We start from the raw sequence: 26,288 nt of genomic DNA, 5'->3' as shown, positions 1-26,288 counted from the left end.
TGTCTGACCTGCTGTGCTTTTCCAGCACCACTCTAAGCTTGACTCTAATATTCTGGGGACCTGAGTTCAGATCCCACCATGGCAGATGGTGGAATTTGAATTCAATAATATTTTGGAAGTAAGCATTTAATAATAACCATGAATCATTGCTGACTGTCAGGAAAATCCATCTGGTTCTCTAATGTCCTTTAGGAAAGGAAATTGCCATCCTTACCTAGTCTGGTCTACATGTGACCCCAGACCAAAGCAACGTGGTTGACTCTTCCCTCTGGGCAATTAGGGATGGGCAATAAATGTTGGTGCAGACTTTGATGAGCAAATCCCATGAATGAAATTTTTAAAAAGGTTTTTTTTCCATGCCAGTGAAGTATTGAGGTATTTGCTGCTTTGATTTCAATTTGCTAAATTCATTCTAAATCCAAGACTCTCTCTGATATATTTGGTGTGACCTGAAGTAGCATTTAAGTCAGGGACCATCCAACAACTACAATGTGAGATCACCCACAGCGACTGCGCATGTGCCCGGGTGAGGGGGCGTGTGACGATTCCGTTCATCGCCCCGCCCCATCCCACAGCGCACTCTTATTGGTTCAACCTGCTCGAAGCGCAGCCAATTAAGTTGAATGTTATTGAGATCCTCGAGAAGGTTGTTTTATCAGAACGGTTTTATTTTATTTCAAACAAATTGTAGTAACATTGGTTATTGTTATTAAATCTAAGGTCAATAACAAACAAGAGGGGAAGAGAAGATCGAGTTCTCCGTGTTGAGGAGCGGCCCCTGTGGAGCCTGTCTTTCTGTCGTCGCGGTCATTCGGTGAGAGCCGCCATTATCCCTCGGTTCAGCACCTGCCCTTCCTCCCCCCACCCCCCACCCCCCAACATCCTCATCCCTGATCTCCACCCCACCTCACCCCCCCCCCCACTTCATCCACATCCCTGATCTCCACCCCACCTCACCCCCCCCACTTCATCCTCATCCCTGATCTCCACCCCACCTCACCCCCCCACCCCCACTTCATCCTCATCCCTGATCTCCACCCCACCTCACTCCCCCCCACCTCACCCGCCCCACCCCCACTTCATCCTCATCCCTGATCTCCACCCCACCTCACCCGCCCCACCCCCACTTCATCCTCATCCCTGATCTCCACCCCACCTCACCCGCCCCACCCCCACTTCATCCTCATCCCTGATCTCCACCCCACCTCACCCGCCCCACCCCCACTTCATCCTCATCCCTGATCTCCACCCCACCTCACCCGCCCCACCCCCACTTCATCCTCATCCCTGATCTCCACCCCACCTCACCCGCCCCACCCCCACTTCATCCTCATCCCTGATCTCCACCCCACCTCACCCGCCCCACCCCCACTTCATCCTCATCCCTGATCTCCACCCCACCTCACCCGCCCCACCCCCACTTCATCCTCATCCCTGATCTCCACCCCACCTCACCCGCCCCACCCCCACTTCATCCTCATCCCTGATCTCCACCCCACCTCACCCGCCCCACCCCCACTTCATCCTCATCCCTGATCTCCACCCCACCTCACCCCCCCCACCCCCACTTCATCCTCATTCCTGATCTCCACCCCACCTCACCCCCCCCACCCCCACTTCATCCCCCCCCCCCACCCCCACTTCATCCCCCCCCACCCCCACTTCATCCTCATCCCTGATCTCCACCCCACCTGGACCTCACCACTTCCCTGGCCTCCCCTCACCCCCCCACCCCTGATCTCCCCTCACCCCCCCACCCCTGATCTCCCCTCACCCCACCACCCCTGATCTCCCCTCACCCCCCCACCCCTGATCTCCCCTCACCCCCCCACCCCTGATCTCCCCTCACCTCACCTCCCCCTCCCCCACCTCACCTCCATCCCACCCTCCCCCACCTCACCTCCATCCCACCCTCCCCCACCTCACCTCCATCCCACATCTCTCCTCATCCCACCCTCCCCCACCTCACCTCCATCCCTGATCTCCCCTCATCCCACCCTCCCCACCTCACCTCCATCCCTGATCTCTCCTCATCCCACCCTCCCCACCTCACCTCCATCCCTGATCTCCCCTCATCCCACCCTCCCCACCTCACCTCCATCTCTGATCTTCCCCCATCCCACCCTCCCCCACCTCCCCTCCATCCCTGATCTCCCCTACCTCCCCTCCATCCCTGATCTCCCCTCCATCCCTGATCCCCCCCTTCCCCTCCCCCTCCCCACCCCTACATTGCTGCACCTCGCCCACATAATCCCCCTCCCTATCCACCTCCTACCCTGAACACTCTCACCACCACCTCCCAACCCTACATCCTCCCCCACCTCACACATCTCATCCCCTCTCTCACCCTCCTCCTTAAGCCCTCCCTCAACCCCTTCATCACCTCCCTCACTCCCTTCCACAACTCCCCCCCCCCCACCCCCCCGCCTCTCTCCATTCCCCTCCAGCCCATGCCTCAACACCCCCTTGCCCATTTTTCAGTGCCCCCCTCGTCCATTCTCCATTGCCCCCAACTCTGCCTCCACGTCGCTTATAGTAAATTCTGTGTCCAGTGCCCCACTAGCTACTGGCAAAGGAGCAGCACTCCAAAAGCTTGTGCCTTCAAATAAATCTGTTGGACTATAACCCTGTTGTGTTGGTTTTTAACTTCAGATTTCTAGCATTTGCAGTATTTTAGTTTTGTATTACAGTTAATTTTTCCAAATCATAATGTATCCTAAAGAGGTCTGTCAGAAGTGTTTCCTGTTTTAGTTGTGTACTTTGTGATTCCATGAGTTTTTTGAATGTGTGAAAGGTGATAAATTACTAATAATAAATTATAAATATTTTTTAAATGAAACTTCCACCTCCATTTCAATCATCAGACATGACAACCCCATCCCAATTTTGTCAGAGACTAACTGCAGGCATCAATAAATAATTTTTGCTGTAAAGAAATGCATTTTCTGATTTGCTGGCTACTTCCAAAGTTGCCAAGTTTTAGGGCATTTGTTGTCCATGTACATTTTATATGCGGAGAGAATTTTAATCTTGTAATACAAAAAAAGAGACTTTTTGGTTTCTCATCTTTGCAGATCTATAATCAGCAAATTACTGATAATAGGTAACAGTAATGATAGGGCCATCATCTTACAAGCCTCATAACACTAAAAGATTGAACAACTATTTGACAAAGTTTACTCATGTAGTGTCCTTAATTTTTCTAGCATATCCAACTCTGATTAGACACAGATCTCTTTTATGTGATTATTATGGCTTTCTTTTGTTTTGTGCAGCCTGCCCTTTATAATTCACAATGAACATCTGTCCGCTCCTGAGCCACAGGCTATTCATCTTTCCAGTCCTTTGGATCCTTCTCTACTCTATTGTTTCTCTACAGTTTCTGGAGTCTGTTGCTACAAAACAGGATTCCTGTCAGATTTGTCGTCATATCACTGAGAACTTTAGAAAGGTAAGGAATAATGCCAAAGAATTTTGCCTGTTGCTTTGGTCGTGAGGGGAATTGCAGTGTTATTAAAGTAGCATGCTTTTAGCAGAAGTGACTTTGAGCCATATGGCCAGTCTGTTTCAGTTGCTATGCTTACGTTTTGTCTCTGCTAACCACTCATCCTGAGGTTCTGGATGAGCTATGAATACAAAGTCCTAAAGGGGCAAGTGAAGATGCAATAAGTGGATGCAAAGAGTTTTCCCTTACGATAAAACAAGAAAATAAAACAATGGGTTATTTATCCCAATCTACTTGGGGCTAAAAGAGTCCTAGGAATGTACAGCATGGAAACAGACCTTCGGTCCAACCTGTCCATGCCGACCAGATAACCCAACCCAATCTAGTCCCACCTGCCAGCACCCGGCCCATATCCCTCCAAACCATTCCTATTCATATACCCATCCAAATGCCTCTTAAATGTTGCAACTGTACCAGCCTCCAGCACATCCTCTGGCAGCTCATTCCATACATGTACCACCCTCTGCGTGAAACAATTGCCCCTTATGTCTCTTTTATATCTTTCCCCTCTCACCCTAAACCTCTTGTTCTGGACTCCCCTGGGGGAAAAGACTTTGTCTATTTATCCTATCTATGAAGTCGATTCTATTCTTTAACTTGCATATCCCTACTTTGTTTCCCATTCATTCTTTTTGATTATTACAATGTAATTTTACCATTCTTTCCTATTTCTTGCTTTATTAATATTCCAGAACCCACTCGCTTACTGAGATGCTGCTTGTGGAGCTTTGGTAATAATTAGCTCAAAAGGGATGGTTGAATTTTCAAATGCAAATGCTGCTGGTGGAGCCATATGTTGCTCTATTGATGAAAAGTCCAGCTATGATGGTCAAATTGAATAAGTGATTTTCTTTTTCCCTTTCTGCTGTTATTGTGGGTTTTGAATATAATTTTTCATTATAAATTACCAAATATGAAATTTGTTATTCAGTATTCTTGGCTGTCTTTTTAAAAGTAAAGTTGGTTGCAATTTGTGTGATGGTGAGAAGGTGTATTTTAATTGGTGATGCAGTTTTGTAGGAGGCATATGCATTTCAATTTTAAAACTACAATTAGTCACAGTAGTGGGAATGGTCTTGACAATTGTGTTTATTGTTCCAACTCCCTAGCTGTAATCATTTGCCTTGAAAAGTACTCAGTAGCTAGAATTCTACTTTTTCTTCATTTAGGGATTGAAAACCTAGACCCAAATGGAGAAGAAGCTAAACACTCTGTTGTAAAAGGTTTGCTGCAAGGTAGTGCAGAACCTGTAATGTATTCATAAAATGAGCATGATACAGCCAACTGGTATATGTGGTATATATCTCATTGTAAGTAGAGTCTTTTACCTTGTTTATATTCTTAGGGAATGGAAAAAACTGCAAACAAGAATTTTGGTGGTGGAAACACTGATTGGGAAAAGAAAAATTTGGCGAAGTATGAAATCAGGTATGCGCCTAAGGTCGTCATGTGTATGCAAGGGACTACATAGGTTGGGTCATGTAACTTAATCAGATGTTGCTGTAGATGACCATTGTTGTGGTGGTGAGAGTATTGGTTATACAATTCTGAGGATGATTTGGACCCTTGCTGGGATTTTAAGGCAAATTTCAGACTGGGGCATGACTGGTTTTTGTTGGCAGTTCCCACATTCTGATGAAAACTGGAGGTTTCTGTCATCACTTGTTGCATAAACTCCATGCAGTATTTCACAACATAATCATGGGCGGCACGGTGGCACAGTGGTTAGCACTGCTGCCTCACAGCGCCAGAGACCCGGGTTCAATTGCCGCCTCAGGCGACTAACTGTGTGGAGTTTGCACATTCTCCCCGTGTCTGCATGGGTTTCCTCAGGGTCCTCCGGTTTCCTCCCACAGTCCAAAGATGTGCAGGTCAGGTGAATTGGCCATGCTAAATTGCCTGTAGTGTTAGATAAGGGGTAAAACGTGGGGGTATGGGTGGGTTTCGCTTCGGCGGGGCGGTGTGGACCTGTTGGGCTGAAGGGCCTGTTTCCACACTGTAAGTAATCTAATCTGTAAGTAATCTAATCTAATCTAATCTAATTATGCTTTGATTCTGCATGGTAAAAATGAAACTGCAGTGATAGAGATATTTTTAATGTCACAGCCAGGCAATCTGATCTGAAAATAAATGCATTCAAAATGTTTGTACATTTCATTTTCAGATGCTGCCTGACTTCTAATTCCTTGCAGTCTGTTATTTTTTTAATATGGTGTTGATTCTAATAATTTGCTGAATCTATTTTAAAAAACTTGTAGCCTTCTAGCTTAAAAATGCTCTTGCACGTACCCATCGATGCACTGGTTAGTTGTTTAGTTAGCGTGGTATACTGACCATTAATTCATTATGTGCCACATATGTTGGTGATAACATGAGGTGACCTCCTGAGGAATAAAAGATTCTACAGTAAAAATTATTGTAAAGGGTAAATCTGACAAATAACTTCAAATGAAGTTGCAGTTTAATTACCTTCAAATGAGGGGAGAAGGCAGGAGTATGGGGTTGAGAAATGTAATAGCCATGATTGAATGATGGAGCAGACTCTATAGGGAGAATGGCTTGATTCTGTTCTGGATCTTATGGTGTTATAGAGAGAACATGGGGAAACTGTTTAAACTAATAAAGGTTAATGCAGGCCTAATGTAAAGAAATTCTTTGCGATAGAGGCAAAAAACCTGGAATTATTTGAGAATCAATAGCATCTGGGGAGAGGTTGTGTAGGGTCTTTTTGATTTGGATGTTAGATTGGGCCATTGCCTATCTTTATTTGTATTAAGTATTTTTTAAAACTTGTTTTGCTGAGGAAGCAGTTACGATTTAATGTCAAGGTTAATAATCAATTCAATGGTTTCAGCTAAGGCAGTGTGAACAGTTATAATACAGCAGGTGTTGATTGCTTGAAGCAGAAGTTTTAATCTGTGGCCGTTGTTCGTTCTTGTTAATCAGTCACAATTTCCGCTGCTTCTTCAGATCCACTTGTGGAGCAAGTGGGCCAGATCTTCCCTGGCCTGTGCTCAAGTGGTGATTGTGATTTTTCAATCTTGTGACTAGCTTAGTCTGATTATGTTAAAACTATAATCAAATTGTAATATTTTATGTGCAGAATCCATTATTAATAATGTTTCATCTTTCTGCTTACAGTGAAACACGTCTATTAGAAATCATAGAACTGCTATGTGAAAGCATGAACTTTGACTGTAATCAAATGGTGGAACAGAATGAAGATCATATTGAAAATTGGTGGTTCAGAAAGTGAGTATTTAAATTCCTCATACTGTCCTGTGCATTATCTTTTTTTTTCCACAATTTTACATAAAGTCCCAAAGCTGGGACTTCTGACCATCCTGGGTCAGAAATTGTTTCAGCAATATGTAACTCTCTTTTGTCCCTCAACTGTGAAAGTAGGTAATTGGGCTTTGTACCTATCTTTAGGCATTTCCCAATCAGGACAAAAATTGCTACTGTACAACTGCTGCTAGTGGGTATGTGACTTTGTAAACTTTTATTTGTATTTTTTGTGTTGGAGATCATAGCATTCTGGAGTTTATGAACATCTGAGGGAATTTTCTTTTTCTGTAAAGCACCTGTAGAAAAGGCGATATCTTGCTGCATTGTCCCAGATAGGATGACCTCTCTTCAACGTTGTGGGAGAGTTGAACTGAGCAGTGCATGAGTGACTCACTAAAAACGTTTTGTGTACTCGCCTTCGGGGTGGTTGCCGTTCTGAGTTTTGGCCAATAATCTGTTTAATTCTTTGCAGGCAGGAGGAGTACCCAGATCTATTCCAGTGGCTCTGTCTCGATACTATCCAAGTCTGTTGTCCTCCTGGGACCTTTGGACCCGACTGCTCCTGTGAGTATAGTTGCTTTCAGTGTCAAGTAGATTGGCTAGACCCTGGAGTATATATGATTTTCAAAAATGCTTGTTCATGTTAGCAAAATGAAATGTTCTACTGACCTTGATATAGTAGGTTCAAAATGTTAAGTATGTTTTAAGAACTAAATTCCATTTGAGTTCATGTTTTTGACACCTCTACAATTGTTGACCATCTTCTGAATTTTGAAGTCGACCCTGGCTTTGTATATGCTCTATGATGATGATCCAGCTTCTTTCACTTTGTAGGCATTGCTTTTCTTGGACACTTCTATTGCTGGGTTCAACACGTGTATGTGTGAAACTACCCTGGTCTTATGATTCCATTAGCAGTGAATACTGAGACGTCGTTGGTACTCATGGCTGCTGTGGACCCACAACTTAAGGGGAGCTGATGTGTTTTGAACCAAAGAAGTTGCAGTTTGTCAGAAAGGTCTGTGAGGAAAGAGGAAATTCACACCGGCAAGCCTAGCAGAACCTGTCAGCAAATAAATTTGGAATGATTGACCCTTTATATACACTTTCATTTACACTGACTAGTTTAGGACTCCTGGAAGCGAAACTCTTCAAATCAGATGGACTGTCAAAACACTATGGCACCACTACCACCCCCCCCCCCCCCCCCCCCCCAAAAAAACACCTGAAACCTGTTGCCGAGTGGCACCCAACTTTGCTCACAACCTAGAGGTGGAGTTAACTTTCATGATTTCCTTTATTCAACTTTTAAAATGATTAGAAGTGCATTAAAAACACTCAGGCTCTTCAGCTTGTGACATCAACAGAGGACTTTGCCTGTCTAGTTAACTCCATAATAGATTTGTGCTGTTGCCAGCACAGCATGTTTTAAAGAACAAAGAAAATTTACAGCCCAGGAACAGGCCTTTTGGCCCTTCAAGCCCGAGCCGATCCAAATCTACTGTCTAAACCTGTCACCCCATGCCAAAGCATCTATATCCCTCTGCTCCCCACCTATTCATGCATCTACTGTCCTGGCAACACATTCCAGGCACCTACCACCTGAGATGCAATGAATGGGATACTACTCTGCTTTGCTGTTATTCACAAGATCCAGACTATTTACTTTGCGGGTTTAACTTCATTTCCTAAACGAAACAGCCTTTGGTGGCTTCAAAACCACCCAACTGGCTCATTCTGCCCACTTTCTCTTGTACTTTGTTCACATGCCTATTAACTTTGTGCATTTTGTTATGGCTTGGAGAATTATTAAGCTTCAGACTTGATATAAGTCTCTTCTTACTGATTGCCTGGCAATCTAAATGGAAACGATAGATCGTTCTATTTTGGAAAAAAAAAGCTTGCTGTAAAAGACAGATGATCTACTTTTAACATTGGCCACAAAACATGCATAAAATATACAAAATAAATGTTTCTATCCTAATTTGAGTGTTGCTTTCAGTGCTTTGCATGATTATAAACTGTGCATGTTGAAAGAACTGTATTCTGAGTGGCTAATTCCATTTTATTACCCAATAATTTTCTTAAACATTTACTTCTTCCTCTCACCTTCATAATAATAGGAAATATCCTATTATTGAGTTAATGAGGTAATTATTTAACCAACAAAAATCTATAGACTTATCTAAATTTACTTTAATATTCCTAATCTTGCTTCTGAGCCAGCTGATTCAGACAGTACAGAATGGCACTCAAGCATTTGCTATATATTCGATAATATATTGATAATGTGCATTTTTGTTTTGTCATTTGTACCAGGCACATTAACACTTGAAATAGGTTGGTTGATGTTGGTTGTATTTGTTGGTCATGTTAAAATGTGGTAAAGGTGGATGATTTGCCTAAGATTTTCAGATTTGATGAATGATTTGATGGTTCAAACTCCATGTATTCTAAGTAAAATATCTCTGATATTTAGGGCGAGGTGATTACATTTTGGAAGATCAAATTCAGGTACAAGTTATACAATAATGACAGAACTCTTAGGAGCATTGACATACAGAGGAATGTGGATGTACAGATCCACACAACCCTGAAAGTGACAACACAGGTGGATACGGTGGTCAAGACGGCATACAGCAAGTTTGCCTTCATTGGTCAGGACATCGAATATACAAGCTGGCAAGTTATGTTACTAGCTGTACAAAACTTTAGTTAGGCCACATTTAGAATATTGTGTGCAATTCTGGTTGCCACATTACCAAAATATGTGACTGCTTTGGAGAGAAGGTTCACAAGGATGTTGCCTGGTCTGCAAGGTATAAGTTATGAAGAGATGTTAGATAAACTCAGATGGTTTCAATAGAAAGACAGAAGCTGAGTGGCAAGCTGATAGAGAGCTTTTAGAGAGGCCTAGAGGTGGGTAGCCAGAGGCTTTTAGCCAAGGTAGAAAGGTCAACCACAAGAGGGCACAGGTTCCAGGAGAGCGGGGGAAAGTTTAGTGGAGAAGTGCAGGGAAAGGTTTTCACAGAGGGTGGTGTATGCCTGGAGTGCACTGCCAGTGGAGGTAGTTGAAACAGACATGTTAGCAACATTTGAGGCATATTTTGATAGACGCATGTTTGGGAGGTGAACAATGGGATAGAAACCGTGCATGGGCAATAGGTGGCGGATCTAAATAAGGATTAGGCTTGGTAGGCCAAAGGGCCTATTCTTGTGCTGTATTGCATTTATAAAGTTAACAACTTGTGCATATAAAATCATTCTTATCTCCCCTTTATTTTAATTTCCCTCAGTTTCCCTATGTTACACTTAGTAAAGAACTTTTACAACGGGGCTTGAGCAATCTAGAACTAGGGGGCATGTTTTGAGAATGAGAGTCTCCCATTTAAGATAGAGATGAGGAATTTCTTTTCTCAGATGGGCGCCATAGAGAACACTGGAGGCTGGCTCACAGAATATATTCACAATTGAGTTAGATTTTTGGTCTACCATAGAGTCCTGCTACATTTGAGAAGAAAGTGGAATTAAATGTTTCAGATCATAGGCCTTGAATTTCCCTGATTTAAAGAAGACTTGTTCCATTTTACTTTTTTAGTTAGTTGTACTTTTGCATCTGGGTGAGAGGGGGGAGCAGGCTTCATTGTGATTTGGACAAGTAGAGTGAATGGGCAAATACACAACAGACAAAGTATAATGGGGATAAATGTGAGGTCATCCACTTTGGTAGTAAAAATGGCAGATTATTATCTAGTGATAGATTGGGAAAGGAGGTGCAGCAACACCTCGAATCCTTATACGTAGGTCATTGAAAGTGAGCATGTAGGTGCAGCAGACAGTGGGAAAGTCAAATGATATGTTAAGCTTCCTAGTGGGAAGATTTGAGTACAGAAGCAGCAATGCCTTGGTGCAGTTGCATAAGGCCTGGGTGAGACTACACCTGGAGTTTGTGAGTGATGTTTTTTTTTAATCTGAGGAAGAATGTCCTGGTTACAGAAAAAGCTCAATTAAGTTTACCAGATTTGATTCCTGGCATGGCAGGTCTGATGTATGAAGAGAGATTGAATCGGTTAGGGCTATATTTACTGGCATATAGAAGAAAGAGGGAGGTGGGTTTCTCAGAAACCTCTTAAATTCTAACAGGATCAGATAGGATGGTCCTGACTGGGGAGTCCAGAGCCAGGGTTCACAGTCTAACCTTATGGAATAGGCCATTTAGGACTAAGAGAAGGAGAAATTTCTTCACTCAGAGTGTGGTGAGCCTGTTTCTCTGCCACAGAAGGCAGTCAAGGCCAAAACATTTGCTGAGGAAAGCAGCTTGGTAAGCTCTATGCTCTTCAGTTAGATATACCCATCAAGGATCTGATGAGGCATTATGCAACTGAACAAGACCTTTTTCAAGGATGTTATTCTGCATCTGTCAAGTTCATGATGATTTCAGACTGTCTCTACTGCCGCAGCCACTCTGTCCAGGTGAGCTCCCTCAGTTCACGTAACTCCACCTCCTTTTAGGTTACCTTACCACATCTGTGCAACATATATGGGGGAGCTGTGAGGGCATGTTCCATGCAGCTGATGGACATCGTCTTTTATAACTAGCTGAACTCCATGCAATAACTGGATTCCCCAGTGTGCCAGGTGCCACGCTGGCACTTGTGGCAACTAAGCAGCTGCTGGAATTGGAAGTTGAACCTTCTTATCTTCTGGGTCCTCCCGTGTAGCTGCGAAATATATCAGAAAGTAGATTCTGCAGGAAGTTTTCATTGTCAAGTTGTTATCTGTAGTAGCAGTACTTCAACCATATAGTCTTTTCACCATCCTAACTAGTGTAGCAGACGTCAAATCAGCTTAAGGGCTTTGACTTGTAACATTTCCTCAGCGGGAATATACATGTTGAGTGATGCTACCCTGTCCATAAATAATGAAATTCGAGATAACTAAACAGTATACTTCAAATAAAATATTTAATTCAGTTACAAAAAAATTTTTTTTGTGTCTAATTTAGAGAACATCTTTAGTGCCATGCTTCCCACTCATGCTTTACAGGGGCTTCCAATCTCTAATCTGCCAATCACCCAAGGATGGCTTGTACTGAGAGGTGATTTGGTTGATCATGCTGTACAAAATGTAAGAGATTGAAGTTGACCTCAGGTTATGACATCTGACTATTGTGATAGTTGACTGACAGAGGAAATTCTATCTGAAAATCTGATTTCCCTCCAGTTCTCTTAGTTCTGATTAGTACCTGCTTTTGCTTAATTTGTCTTGGACCTATTCATCCTTTTATGATGCATAATTTGACCTTTCAGAGTATTAAATTTTGATTGCTTCAAGTTTCTAGATGGCCAGTAGAATGCAGGTTTCCTAGCCGATTGTGACAAGCAGCATGTTTGGGTGGTTATTCAAAATAAGGTGACTATTAAATTCTTGGTTAGGGTAAGTACTTCTGTGAACTAGATTGCAAATCAAAAAGCTAAGATGATTTTGTTTGTTTCAAGAACTGAATGATATTCTGTCTGGGTGATTTGGTGATGCACTGATTATTTACCATGCCATACTGTTGTGTATGCAGTTCACTGAAGATGTATACGGTGCTTTGGCTGGGACTCCAAATTACCACCCCTGATCCCTGAGGAAACATGCAAAATATTATTTATGAAAATCAAAGTATCTTGTACCCTTTATTTCTACATCTGCATTAATATTTAATTGCAGGTATCATGGGAGAGATTTTAAACTTGGAATTCCTTCAAACGCTGCAGTGTTTAACTTGCTGACTGATAGCTGAATAGCTCAGATTTCATAACTAATTCAATCACTTCTTTGCCATTAGTTGAGTTTGCCTTACCTGGCCAATGACACGAATAGAGTTGTCATCTATCTATCTGTTATCACTTCCGGTCCTTCAGCCCTCTGTTTCTCCAAATATGGCTGCTTGGTTGTTCCAGATTCCCCTCATCCACGATTGAACCCTAAGCTCTGAAATTCTTTCCCAAATTTCTCACCCTCTAATTCTCTTTTCTTTCTTTTCTTTCTCTCGTTCTCTCTTTAACTCTCAAAGAACCTTAGAGAGAGAATGAAGTATAAGCAAATGCAAGTTGTTTAAGACGCTGTCACTGTTTCAGGTGAACAATTGCATTCTGACCATGCCATTTATACTATGTTTACAGCATGTACAGGTGGATCCACAAAACCGTGCAGTGGATATGGTCAATGTGATGGCGATGGAACTCGATCTGGAACTGGGTTATGTAATTGTGATCCAGGCTATGCAGGATCTGTCTGTACGGAATGTGCTGATGGATACTTTGAAGAGTCGAGGAATGATACCCAATTGGTATGTCAAGGTATGTGATGTGTATTCTGTAAGCGTGACTCAACGACACAAGGAATATATGCATGGGCTGTTTTGCGTTAAAAGGTACATGCACAGAAACTTCTGTGAAATGTAATGCCTTAATGGCATTTATCGCCTGTTATGGACTAGGCCAGACCGCTTAAAATATTCTTAAGCAGGTAGCCCAGATCGTAACTTTGCTATTTTGTTTCGGGAGGTGTATAGTGAATATTACACAGAGTAAGTTAGGTTAATTAACAGCTTTTAAACAGACAACAATTTATTCACAAAAATACGGAATGAAACACCAAGAACAGAATAAAAAAAACCTATAAAACTCTCTCTATCCAAAATGAACGTAATTATGCTGTTCTGAATATGCGTAACAGTCCCAATAAATAAGCTCCTTAAACACACAGCAAAAATAACACAAAGGCTTACAGTCGAATTAGAAGGGCAGAAGGAGAGAGAGTTCAGCAGCCTGTTTCCTCACAGGCCTCTCAATAACCCCTTTCACCTCTGTACTAACTAAGTCGTTTCAGAGCCCGGACTGTTTTCGACCCCTCTGAAAAAAAACCAAGGACACAGTATCTTCGATAAAAGGAACAGCTTTTAGGAAAAAGAACTAGCTTTGTGACAAACCAATGAGGGTTCTGATCTGTACTCACCTTTACATGTTAATTTGTAGAGCAGACCAAAGAGTGAAGTCCTTCTGTTAAGTGTGCTGCTGTATTCAACTATGTTTAAAACCTAATCCACCTAGCTGAGTGAGTCTGCTTCAAGTCTAGCTTTTTTTTTAAAAAACAGCCCATTATATATATTCCATTTAGATGATGTGGAGCATTTGGATGAGGATAGGATCAGCTTTCATTATGGTGGCTAATGCCAGTAACTTACTTGGCAACATTCATTATCAGATATATATAAAGTGGATGTTGGGTCCAGTGCTGACCATTATATGATCCCTGCCTTCAGAGAGAAAATCCAAAGGGCAAAGTGAAAGAATTGGAGTAGGGTCTGACTAGTTTTTGCCCCCAGCTTGACTTGAGATTTTTCGTAGCAGTGGCCTGTATATGTGATGTGAGTAAATGTTACGTTTCACATGAGAACAGCGTGCTCAGGAACAAAAGTGTGCTGCTATTCTTGGGATTAAATAGAAAGTCTTAATTTTGTATAAACTTGCGAGTGTGCTTGAAATTGACATGGTATAGAAAATAATTTTTTCTTTTATGGACCTGAACTTTTTTAGATGAAGTAAAACAAATTTGTCCCCTTAAAAGATTTCCAGAAAAGCAAACCTATACCAAGACATTAAAATTGATACATTTTGAAGGTGGCACCCTTCTGTCAACAATGAACTTTGTTTCTGCATGCCTAATCCAAATCCAAAATTTTTGTTAATTTTTCAAATCTGGAGCTCACAATTTCTAAGCATGGTTTTAGTGAAGTATGGTTACAGATGAATTAATCTTGTGCTCTGTTGGCTGCTGTGTTTCAGAATGCTACAAATCTTGCAAGAAGTGCACAGGCCCTGAGGACTATAAATGTCAAGAGTGTAAAGTTGGCTGGTTCCTGCATGATGACAAGTGTATAGGTAAGTACTAATTGCTTATCCTTTGAATCATTATGATTTGCTGAGGACTGAATTTCATCAAGATGAATCATATACAATCTGTTCGTTTTGCTATTCATTGTGCTGTTTTGGCCTCTACCATATTTCTGTTGGTTCTGTTAAAGCTATAAATGGTTTCGATGTGCTACCTTGAGATAGACTTTTTTTTTCTGTTTGGGGAAAATAGGTGAAGAGGAGTTTAAATTAAAGTTTTGACAAATGCTAAAATTAGGATAGAATAATTTCCCTTTGTACAAAACTAGTTAAAGAATTTTCAATCATATAAGATTTCTATAAACTTAGTATTCCAAAATTATATTACAAAAAATAAATTGATTTTGATGTGTAATCATTGTTGTATTGTAAAATACTCAGAGCAGCCATTTTGCACACAGTTTCCTCAAGCATCCATATGATAATGCCTATAATGTCTAATATAATAACTTTGATTGAAGGATAATATTGACTTTGGGGCTGTGGGCAGCTCCTCAGCTGTTCTTTGAAGCAGCATTGCAGTAACTTTTATCCCCTCTTGGAGTCTTTCTTCAGTATGAAAAATATAAAATGTTGGTTAGACCGCGTTTGAGTATTGTGTGCAATTCTGGAATCCAGACTATAGGGGAGATGTGATTGCATGGGAGAGGGTGCAGAGGAGATCTGCTAGGATATTGCATGGGCGAGAGAGTTTTGGTTATGAAGACAGATTGGACACACTGGGTATGTTTTCTTTGTAGCAAAGGAGACTGAGGAGGAACCATAAGATATAGGAACAGAATTAGTCCATTCAAATCTACTTCACCATTTATTGTGCACAGACTGTTTCCCAACCCCATTCTTGTGCCTTCTCCCATAATACATGAGTCTCCATACCAATCAAGACCCTATCCATCTCTGTCTTAAAGACATTTAATGACCTGGCCTTCATAGCTGTCTTCAGCCATGTGTTCCACAGATTAACTATCCAAGGCTGAAAGAATTCTTCCTCCTCCTCCGTTTTAAAACATCATCCCTTCACTGTGAGGCTGTGCTCTTGGGTCCTATCCAATGGAAACATCTCCACAGCCACACTCTCAAAGCTTCTCAGGTTTCTGTAGGTTTCAATTAGACCTCCACCTTCTAAACTCAATTGCGTACAGACCAAGTCCTCAGCAACTCTTCATATGACAAGTCCTTAATCCTTGGGTTCATTCTTGTGAATCTCCTCTGGATCCCCTTCCTAAGCTATGGAGGACACGAAACTGCTCGCAATATTCCAAATGCAGTCTGACCAGAGCCTTATACAGTCTCGGCAGGATATCTCGACTCTAGTATTCTAGGCCCCTTGAAATGAATGCTAACATCGCATTTGATTTCCTAACTGCACACACTGATAATCTTAAGTGAATCATGAATTAGGAGCCCTATGTCCCTTTGTCCTTCAGATTTCTGAAGCCTTTCCCATTTAGTGAATAGTATATGCCTCTATTCCTCCAACCAAAGTGCATAACCTCACATCTGCCACTTTATTTGCCCACTTGCTTAGCATGTCCAAGTCCTATTGCAACCTCCTGTCTTTCTTGACACTATCTTTGTGTAATTTGCAATTTTTGCAACAATGCCAGCAATTCTGTCGTCCAGATCATTAATGTATAGCATGAATTGTTGTGGTCCCAAAATGGACCCCTGTAGAGTTTCATTAGTCACTGGCTGCAATCCTGAAAAAGACCCCTTTATCCCTACTCTCTGCCAGTCAGCCAGTCCTCTATCCTTGCAGCTCACACCATAGGCACTTATATGAGAACAGCCTCCTGAATGGCACATTGTCAAAGGCCTTCTGGAGATCCAAATAGATCACAATCACTCGCTCTTCTTTGTCTAACTTACCTGTTACCTCCTCAAAGAATTCTAACAGATTTGTCAGGTATAACCTCCCTTGGACAAAGCTGTGCTGATTCCGCTCTACTTTAGCATGCACTTCCAAGTACTCGGAGATCTCTTCCTTCGTAGTGGAGTCTAAAATCTTAACAATGACCAAGTAGGTTAAAGAACCCATAGTTTCCTGTCTTCTGACCCTCTCCCTTCTTAAACAGGAGTGATAAATTAGACATTTTCCAATCCCCTGGGATCTTCTGATGATTCCTGAAAGAATGCCATCAATGCCTCTAAAATCTCAACAGCTCCCTCCTTCCAATCTCTGGGTAACTTATCTGCTTTCAAACCTTTCAGCTTCCTTAGCACCACCCCATTAGTGACGGTCACCACACTCATCTCTGCCCTCTGACACTCGTGAAGTTCTAATGTATTGCTGATGTCTTCCACTGTGAAACCCTGATCCAAAGTACCTATTCAGTTCCTTTGCTATTTCTTTGTTCCCCATTACCACTTCTCCAGCCTTGTTTCCAGTGCTCAAATATCCATTCTTGCCTCTCTCTCGTTTTTTTTAAGATATCTAGCAAAATTTCTTGTAATATTTTATATTACTCACTAGCTTGCTCTCATGTTTCATTTTCTCTCTGCTTATTGGGTTAGTTTTTAAAATTTGTCCTCTGCTGTTTTTTAGAGTTCTCAATCGTTTGGCTTTCCACTAATCTTCACCACTTTGAATGCTTATTCTTTCGCTTCTATGCTATCCCCGACTTCCCTCATCAGCCATGGTTGCCTTCTCCTCCCATTAATATGTTTCTTCTTCCTTGAGGTAAATTTCTGCTAGGACTCTTGTATTACCTCCAGAAACGTCTGCCATTACTGCTCAACTGTCTTCCCCACCAGGTTCCCATTGCAATCAAGTCTGACCAGCACTTCCCTCATGTATTTGTAGTACCTTTACTCCATTGTTACATCTGATTCCATTTTCTCCCTCTCAAACTGTAGGGTTAATTCTGTCATTATTTGGTCACTGCCTCATAGGGGCTCTTTTCACCTTCAGTTCCCTGATCGTTACACAGAAAAAAGGTATTGAGGATGTTGGAAATCTAAAACAAAATCAGAAATTGTTGGAAAAGCTCAGCAGATCTGACAGCATCTGTGGAGAGAAAGCAATGTCAACGTTTCGGAGTTGAAGAGTCATCCAACCTGAAACGTTATCTCTGCTTCTGTCCTCCGGATGCTTCCAGACCTGGGTTTATCCAGCAATTTCTGATTTTAGCTCTGCCTCATTATACGTCACTAAATCCAGAATTACTTGGTCCCATGTATGCTGTGCTGCAAGTTCTTTGTGTTTCTGTGGTCCTCTGGGATTATGGCAACTTTACCTCAGTCATAGAGGCCCATCTCGCTTGAAAAACTGTGCCACCAAAGTGCAACTGTTTCTCCATAAGGTACTGGAATCTCTGGGGCAGTGGCGCAGATTCCTTTAGTAATGGAAATGTAGGCTGTTGCATTTTTAAAGGGAGAACTTGTAAACACTTTGCAGAGGAGATTTACAGCTGAGAGAGAAAAGGAATATGGAGTTAGATCTTCCTATTGAAAAGAACGCCAGAGTCCAAATTGTCTGCTTCTGTTAATATTATAAATAAACAACTTTCACATTCAATATAAAATGACTAACTTTTTATAGGATCCAGTGACCACTCATTGCAATTCTATCCCAAACTATCCTTATAACAAAATCACAAAAGTCAGAGTCAAAGCTCTGTTTCTTTATACATAGCCAAAAATCTTGAGCACCTTTTAATCAAAGAATATTTGACAAGGGCAGTTTGTTTGTAACTTGTAAGAAAACAATTTAAGTTTTGAAAGGTGGTTTACAGTCTTTAATGGTTTTGTTATTGTTTGTTTAAAATAATCATACTGTCCACTTTCCTTGCATTCAGATATTGATGAGTGCGACACTGAATTGGCAAACTGCAAACCCGGCCAGTACTGTGCGAACACGGATGGCTCCTATGAGTGCAGAGGTCAGTGTTGTTATTCTTTTTGCAATGAATGCTAAATCATCGCACCAGCTGCAATTCATACTTTGGATGCCATTCAGTAATGTAGTGACTGGATTGTTAGTTTATTTGCTCCGTTTCTTTTCATTGTCTCACTGATGCTTCATGTTGACTCGGACCTGAACTCATTTGGATCTTCAAAGTGAAATCATATCACAAGTCAATATGTTGCTTCTCTTTTTAAGATTTCCTTTTTTCTAAAATATTGCCAGAGCTTTAAGAATAATTAACAGATATGGTAGCATCTGTGGAGAGAGAACCAATTTAATGTTTTAAGTCCAACATGACTCTTCATCAGAAATTGGAAATTCTTTGAACTCTGGTTCTCTATCCATAGACTCTGCTAGACCCACTGAATTTCTCCAGCACTTTGTTTTTGTTTCAGATCTCCAGCATCCGTAGTACTGGGAGAGTTAGGGTGTTAAATTCATTCCTTGATTGTTTCTTTAGATGTTACAGCTTGTTAGTAATGTGGTGTGATATATGTATTCCAACTACTGCAAGGCATTCCTGTTAAAAAGAATAGACGGTTTATTGGTTTCAATTAATGCATCTGATCCTTTTGACTGAGACAAAGTGGCCTTAATCTCAAGCATTTAATTCTGTTCCGTCATTCCAGTTATAATTTTGAGTGACAGCGCAGCTGCAAGGAACTGAATAATCCTACTTCTTATACTATTGATCAATACTTATTGATCTTCAATTATACCAAGAAGGCTGGAATAAAATGAAAGGAAATAACTGAAAGACTTTGTGATTAATTTGGTTTGGCATTATTTGGTTCTTCATTTCTCTTTCTGGCCTACCCTGTAATGAAATCTGTATGTAAGTGGCAGGCAGGTTTTAAACTGAGACTGAGGAGTAACTTTTCCAGGTGCCGTGGCACTTGTGTGCATTATGCTGTAATATTTATTTAATATTTATTTAATATTTATTTTTCTAGCTTGTGATAAGGCCTGCTTCACTTGTATGGGAGCTGGACCGAGCAGATGTAAAAAATGTAACAAAGGTTATCAGATGGATGGTACAAAATGTCTGGGTAAGCAATCTTAATATTCACTGAGCAGCCTCTTGGGGATGTCAAATTCATGGAGTGGTTTCAGACGACATAAAAAACAAGGTGCTTTAGTTATAAAGATCAGTTACTGAGACTTTGTAGTGTAAGCTGTTAGGTTGGGAGCTGAAAAGGAAATGGTAGACCTACTCCAACAGCATTCTGGCCATGGTACTGAAGATGTGTACTCTAGAAACAGCTATGTCCTGAGACAAACTGTTTGCTAATGCAACATTGGCACTTACCCAGCAATGTGCAAAATTGCCGAGTGTGTTCTGTACACCGACCAGGACAAATCCTACCCAGCCGTCTATTGTTGGTCGTCAACATTTGACTGAGGCATCAGTAGTCTGAGCCAAATTAATCAATGAGAGTTTGGGGAAACATTCCATTAGTTGGAGTCATATATAGCATAAAGGAAGATTATTTTGGTTGCTGGAAGTCAATCATCTTGGTCACAGAACGTCATTTTTGTCAGGTGATTGTAGCACAAAATTTAACAACAGAGCAGAGAAATTGGTAGAAAAAGATGTTTTCAAAATAGAGGTGGCAAATGATCTATGATTCAGACTGTACTTTACTGAGTGATCATTATCCAGTTGATGGAACAATTAGGTGGATAAGAAATGCCATCTCAATATCCAAGGCCACTCACTGGCGATTAAATCGCAGCCAGATTAACGAGACTTTAGTGTCAAGCTGTTAGGTTGGGAGCTGGAAAGGAAATGGTTGACCTACTCCAAGTGTTTTGAAGGCTGAAGAATAGCTCAATTATGAAAGGTTCATTGTCTCATTATGTTCTGTTACAGATATCGATGAGTGTAACAGTGAAAAACCAATCTGTAATGGTGAACATGAGGAATGTAAAAATACAGAGGGCAGCTACATGTGTGCTTGTATTGATGGGTTTTCTAAACATGATGGTCTTTGTGTTGAGGACAAGTTGACTCGTAAGTATTGCATCTTTTTTAATCCACACTCTGATCACAATTCCAATATGCATCAACTGTGAATCCCTTTTGAAAGTTTAAGCAAAGTTAATGTACTGTGTGGCAATATTACATGAGCTGGCAACTTTAAAAATGTGTTGGGAATAAATCAGCCTAAAAGGCAACCCAAGAAAGCTCAGTTGGGCAGAGGTTGACAGCATTTTATTTTGCATCTGACCTGTTACTTGCCTTATATGTCTAATGTTGAGATATAGGGCAGAGTTCTGTCCTCCAACATTGGCATTCTTACACTCGATGGAGATGAAGTTAAATCAAAACTTTTCTCGCAATTAAAAGTCGGTCATTAAATACTTCAGATACATTTTGTAGAGGTATAACTCTACAGGAGGTTTTCAGAAGCGAAGCTAAGTTAGAGCTGGTCAAAAAAATGATTTTAAACCATTAATGCTCAACTCTCTCTCTCTTTATCAGCTGTCCCTGAGGAAGGTCTCTTTGACAATGTCACTGAGGATGAGATGGTGGTCTTACAGCAGATGTTCTTTGGTGTCATCATATGTGCACTGGCAACACTTGCTGCAAAGGGCGATATGGTTTTCACCTCCATCTTCATCGGTGCCATTGCAGCAACGGCAGGCTACTGGCTGTCAGAGAAATCAGATCGTCTTGTGGATGGATTTCTTAAAGGCAAATAAGGCAGAAGATTAGTTTGAGTGCAAGAATCATATGGTTATCTGTGGTAATAGCTGACTATTTTAAACCAAACTGGATTGTTACCCAGCGGACTGTTCTGCAGAGCCCAGCAGCTGGGATTGCCACATGGAAGTATGGGTAAAATATCAATCTTTAAATTATGAATTCAACAGAGTAAACTGTGCATGTCTGAAAACACAAGATTACTTATATTCAGATGGAGCACGTGGGGGTGTTTCTATCGAAGCAACTCTTGTGCTCTACCTCTGGTGAATTCTCAGTTCCGATAAAATGTACAATGATGTAATGTTTTCTGAATATGCACTGTTCTAATTTATTGTAAAAAGCTGCAGCATGGGCGTTATCCAAAAGCTTATTTAAGATTCAGGGAGAAGTTTTGTCTCGTCTGTCACCTCTCAACAAAATTGAGCTTCTGTTTATGAAGTGTCTAATTTTAATTTTGGAACGTTGTCCCAACTTCTGCCAACTGAACCAAGATTTTGTATGATAAACCTTTCAAGGCCTTGTTTCTGCTGGATTTTCAGGCTTGGAATCTGGTTGGAAATTGTCATTGTCACATTTTGTAGGGTATTTAATTTCTGACCACAGTCTTAGCTTTCATTTAAATAAGTTACCTCATGGTGAGAAATAGACAAGCTATAGTGAGGTCAGGTTGAGTTTGATGTTCAGCATGAGCAAGCAAATGAATGTGTTTTGCAATCTGTTGGGTGGGATGATTAAGAAGTAACTTCTATAATTGATACACTGTTCAGTAAGTAATACTTTTGCTTGACCTTTTGTGGCATCCTATTCACAGCAGAGGTGAAGTGATTTTTAGTTAAAATTAAGATGAGAATAAGAAAATGCTCACTTAGCCATAGGGTAACAGTTGAGATTAGAGAGGATGTGTCTGTGTGGATTTGTGGCATTTTAGTTGAGAGGAGGGCTTAAGCCAGCTACAAAAATGTTAAAGATGTTTGGGTGTGACACGATCAAAGCCTGAATATGGCTCTTGTTAACTGTGGAGCCAGGCAGTGTTACGTTCCTAACAAACGTTGGAGAAATTTTCTTTATTAGTCACACTGTGTTCCGCTTGCCAGAGGAAATAGGTGCAGTCCAGATGAGAGTATTTGATTGGAGTGAAGCAAGGTGGCTTCAGTTTGGCCTGCAATGAGGTGGTAGAAACCGTGTCTTGGTCTGGTTGTCATCTTTGATATGCACTTGGATAATAGAACCGCAATCTTGTGGCTTCACAAAGAGACTGAAATAAGAAAGCTGATTCTTTTACTTTTGGACAATTTGACTAAAAGGTAGTGAAGGAGTTAGAGGGAATCGGCATCACGAATGTATGCTTTGAGCTAATTTTGCAGTTAGAAGTAGTAAATATAAAGCATCCACATTTGGCTAAGTGTTGGGTAGAATCAGGTAATATCGGAGGTGCAATTTCTTCATTCTTTATTTTCCTTCATGGAGAATAGAGATTTGTTTATCATTTTACATTGGAAGGAAGTCAGCATATTTAAAATCAAGTGGATTTAACATTGAACATGATGTCCTTGATGGCTTTTTGAGATGGATATGTGAGTATTCTTAAAGGATTTTTGGCTGTATCTGAAAAGTGAAGCAGCCTGACATCTGCCCTTGTTCAAACCTCTTCAAGTTATTGCAGCCTCTCGAACACCATGATGGAATTGCCACCATGAAGGGAACCTTTCCACAACCCCTTGGCAAAGATTGGTGTTGATTTTATGAAAGCTCTAAATAATCCATAGTTTTTTGTTACTGAAGCATATTTGTGAGAAGTGTCTTCATTTTTTTCTCTATGTAGAGAAGAAACCAGGTGATGACTAACTTCGGTAAGGTTCATGAATCCCTATGGCTATAAAGTTTCTGGAGAATAGTTCTTGCCTGGCCATTCCATGGTTGGCTGATGGGGTGGTATCACAGCTAAACTCTAAACCACAAGTGATTGTACACTTCCCAATAGAGAATTTTGGTTATGAAGAGTGAGAACCTGGCTTGTGTTTTATTTTTGCTTTTAACTCCCCCCAACAAAGTATTGTCAAGACCAGTCAGACTAGTAATCGAACAATTAAATTGAGTCTTGGACACTGATCTGTGCAATTCGCTACAACGCCTAGTAATTGCAGGTATGTGTTCATCATTATACAAGATTTATCATTGGGAGGGGCACAGATCCCTTCGCTTCATATCAATGAAATTTATATTGGTCCTATTGAAAGACAGCAGTCTGCAGAGTTATGTAGAAGGTTAAATTAGTACTATCTTGGCAACAAACCTGTTTCACTTCCAATCAGCCAGTTGCTAATCTTTGTCACTGTCCCCCATTGATGCTGCTTTATGCATTTTTAAAAATATTTAATTATGGAAAATAAGTTCATATAGTTGGAAATAGAAAGTGATGGTTCCATTTGTCAGTTAAATCAGCATCAGTGAGGAGAAAAGCAGGATGGTGGTGCTTTGGAAACATTCTCATGAATGTATAGAATGTATGATGTTTCAGGGATGTACTGTTCAGCAGTGAATACCCATGACCTGTCTTATCTCTTACAGATGCTGACAGTTTTGCTATATAATTCCAGCATTTTCGGCACTTTCTGATTTGAGGGTTGTGTGTATTTAAAAATTATTTAATTAAAATTCCTGACCTGAAATAAGCCCCATCCAACATCAGTAGAATTTACAAGTGTCAGTAACCTATAAGATATTTAAAGATTTTATCATTTTTCTGCATAATATTCATTATCCTTTAATTTATTGTACATTTATTGTACCTAACTGTGGGAAATTATTTTCCGTGTCACATGAAATGTGAATTGACTGAAAATAATAGGCGTACCTGGATAGACTTGAAGGGTTTCGTTGCGACTTATTTTACATCCACTTGACTGAGTTACTCAAAGAATTTTTTTCTGTATGTTCTCATAATTTGGTTTTGTGAAATCATTTTAAATCATTTTCTTTTAAAAGTTAATCTCAAAGGCCATTACTAGACACTTTTATCCCCATGCCAAAGGTGTGTCCCATTTATATTTGCACCCAAATTTCTGTTGCTTGTGAAGCGCAACAGCCATCTGCTGGTGGAAAATGGAATTGTCTGCACTGAAATTCCCATTGTTCCACTATTGGGATAAAATAGGAGAAGGCATCGCCTCCATCTTCTAAAAGGTGGACTAGACTAGAATGCCTCACTACTACTCTTCAAATCTGCACTTCAAATTTAAGTCCCAGGTGTGTGACATACTTCTGTCTTAATCATTGGATTCTTGCTGAGTGTTGCTTTACTATTGTGGCCTTTATTTCAGATATACAATGAAACAAGAGGTTTCTTCATGTTGGCTACTGTATAGTGTAGCAATGTGTAATTTTGGATACTGACCCTGTGGAAGTAAGCTAGTTGAGCATTACTATCATATGCTGATAGTTTTTTTTTGCCTCGATATACATGAAGGAACTGCAGTGTATGTGATTATGCTGGACATTTCTCACACTACCCTTTATTAGCTGAGTGGATGGGTGTCTGACACTGATATTTCTCTGTATTGTACCTGTGTATGTATATATGTAGGATCTTTAAGGTGTATCGGTGGCATGCACTAAAGATTGTCTTTGTTACCTGTATGACTAGGTGTGCTGGACCTGAGTGAATTTATTCATTCTTTTATTTATTTATTCAAATTGAATTTACTCATTCTTTATTGCTTCTGTAATTTTTGTGGTTTATATGTTCATACGTTTCACCAGGAATCTGTTAACTCTCTGACCTTCAACCTTTCTTTGGAAGTGACCTAGCTAACTTTAAAACAAACAAACAAGGGCTAGGATAAATATTGGATCATAATGGAGCTTGTGACTATGTTACTTGTCATTCTGAATGTGCCCGGTTGCTAACAGGAAGATTCCAATTAAAAGTATGTGTTATAAAACGTAGTGAGATGGGGGTAGATCCTCCAAAACACTGGCACTGAAATTCTGGTAAAAATAAACATTTTATGGTAAATAAAAAGTTGAATTGTGTCTTTGTCTTTTTACTGATGTTTTTCTTGTTCGTCACAGAAATCCTTGCTCCCACAGCTTATGCTCACAGGACTTTCCAAAATGTGGAGTGAAGTTACTGCTGAACAAGTGAACCGTCAAAGAAATGGAGTTTGTCGTCTTTAGAGCACGAGAGAGAAGACCGTATGCTTTCGAAATCATGTGAGAATAGGGAAAGCAGCTTCATAAGTAGAGCAGCAGACCTGCATGAAAAGGGCAGCAATGGCAGGAGATAAAAATAAGCAGCAGCGATCCATTTCAACTAATTTCTATCTCTCTGAGTCACTGTTTTTATTTTGCCTTCTGGTGTGTTGAATACCCTTGAATATAGAGTTCCCACTCTCGGTCAGCCTGCATAGTAACCTTGAAGTACTCATCAAATTTCCTTTTAAAATTTGTTTCCAGTCTATTCCGGGTCATTAATACAGTATGATTTATGAAAAGTTGAAAATATATTTGAAAGTGATGGATTTAAGAGGGCCACAGAAATAAGGTTGGAGAGTGGTACACACGCAATGGATTGAATGGTCTCCTTCTGCACTGCAGAATTCTATCTGATTCTTCTCATTCCCGCTTGCATATCTTATGCAAAGCCTTCAATCTGTGTTCCCTGGTGTTTGTACAATCAGCTAATATGCAGAGTTTTTCTTTTCTAAGCCTGTCATAATCTGATGTACTTCAATGTCCTCTGCTTCAAGGAGTGAAATCTCAGCTTCTCTAAGTTTGCTGGTTGAGGTAATGTTATAGCCTTGTTGAGTGTTTAAAGAACAGGGATGGTAATAGTGCCTTAAAGCCAAGGGATTGGTTTTGATAAGACTGTAAAATTAAACTATTTTAATGATGTGTAATACAGTGTATAACAGGCTGTAAATAGCTCAGAGACAC

The 26,288-nt window shown here is 40.7% G+C and overlaps 1 protein-coding gene across 1 annotated transcript; it reads left to right on the top strand.

Annotated features, from left to right (window-relative positions):
• The first annotated feature begins 633 nt into the window (after positions 1–633).
• Positions 634–25,385, top strand: creld1b (CRELD disulfide isomerase 1b). Its single transcript, XM_043707805.2, has 11 exons — positions 634–814; positions 3,276–3,451; positions 4,851–4,933; positions 6,647–6,757; positions 7,266–7,357; positions 12,964–13,140; positions 14,629–14,724; positions 18,534–18,617; positions 19,597–19,692; positions 20,517–20,657; positions 21,129–25,385. Exons 2-11 carry the CDS (start codon positions 3,296–3,298, stop codon positions 21,347–21,349), a joined length of 1,257 nt encoding a protein of 418 aa, XP_043563740.1. The 5' UTR covers positions 634–814; positions 3,276–3,295; the 3' UTR covers positions 21,350–25,385.
• The last annotated feature ends 903 nt before the right edge of the window (positions 25,386–26,288 follow it).

This window comes from Chiloscyllium plagiosum, unplaced genomic scaffold (assembly GCF_037043375.1).
Source record: "Chiloscyllium plagiosum isolate Xiang-an unplaced genomic scaffold, Cpla_swu_hap1 HiC_scaffold_14, whole genome shotgun sequence".
Lineage (NCBI taxonomy): Eukaryota > Metazoa > Chordata > Chondrichthyes > Orectolobiformes > Hemiscylliidae > Chiloscyllium > Chiloscyllium plagiosum.
Note: the sequence above shows the minus strand (reverse complement) of the source record. Positions and strands in the feature narration are given on the sequence as shown.

Coding starts and splice junctions, on each gene's coding strand:
- creld1b (XM_043707805.2), top strand. CDS start 3,296: ATGAACATCTGTCCGCTCCTGAGCCACAGGCTATTCATCTTTCCAGTC. Junction 4,934..6,646: donor TTGGCGAAGTATGAAATCAG/GTATGCGCCTAA, acceptor TTCTGCTTACAG/TGAAACACGTCTATTAGAAA. Junction 13,141..14,628: donor TACCCAATTGGTATGTCAAG/GTATGTGATGTG, acceptor GCTGTGTTTCAG/AATGCTACAAATCTTGCAAG.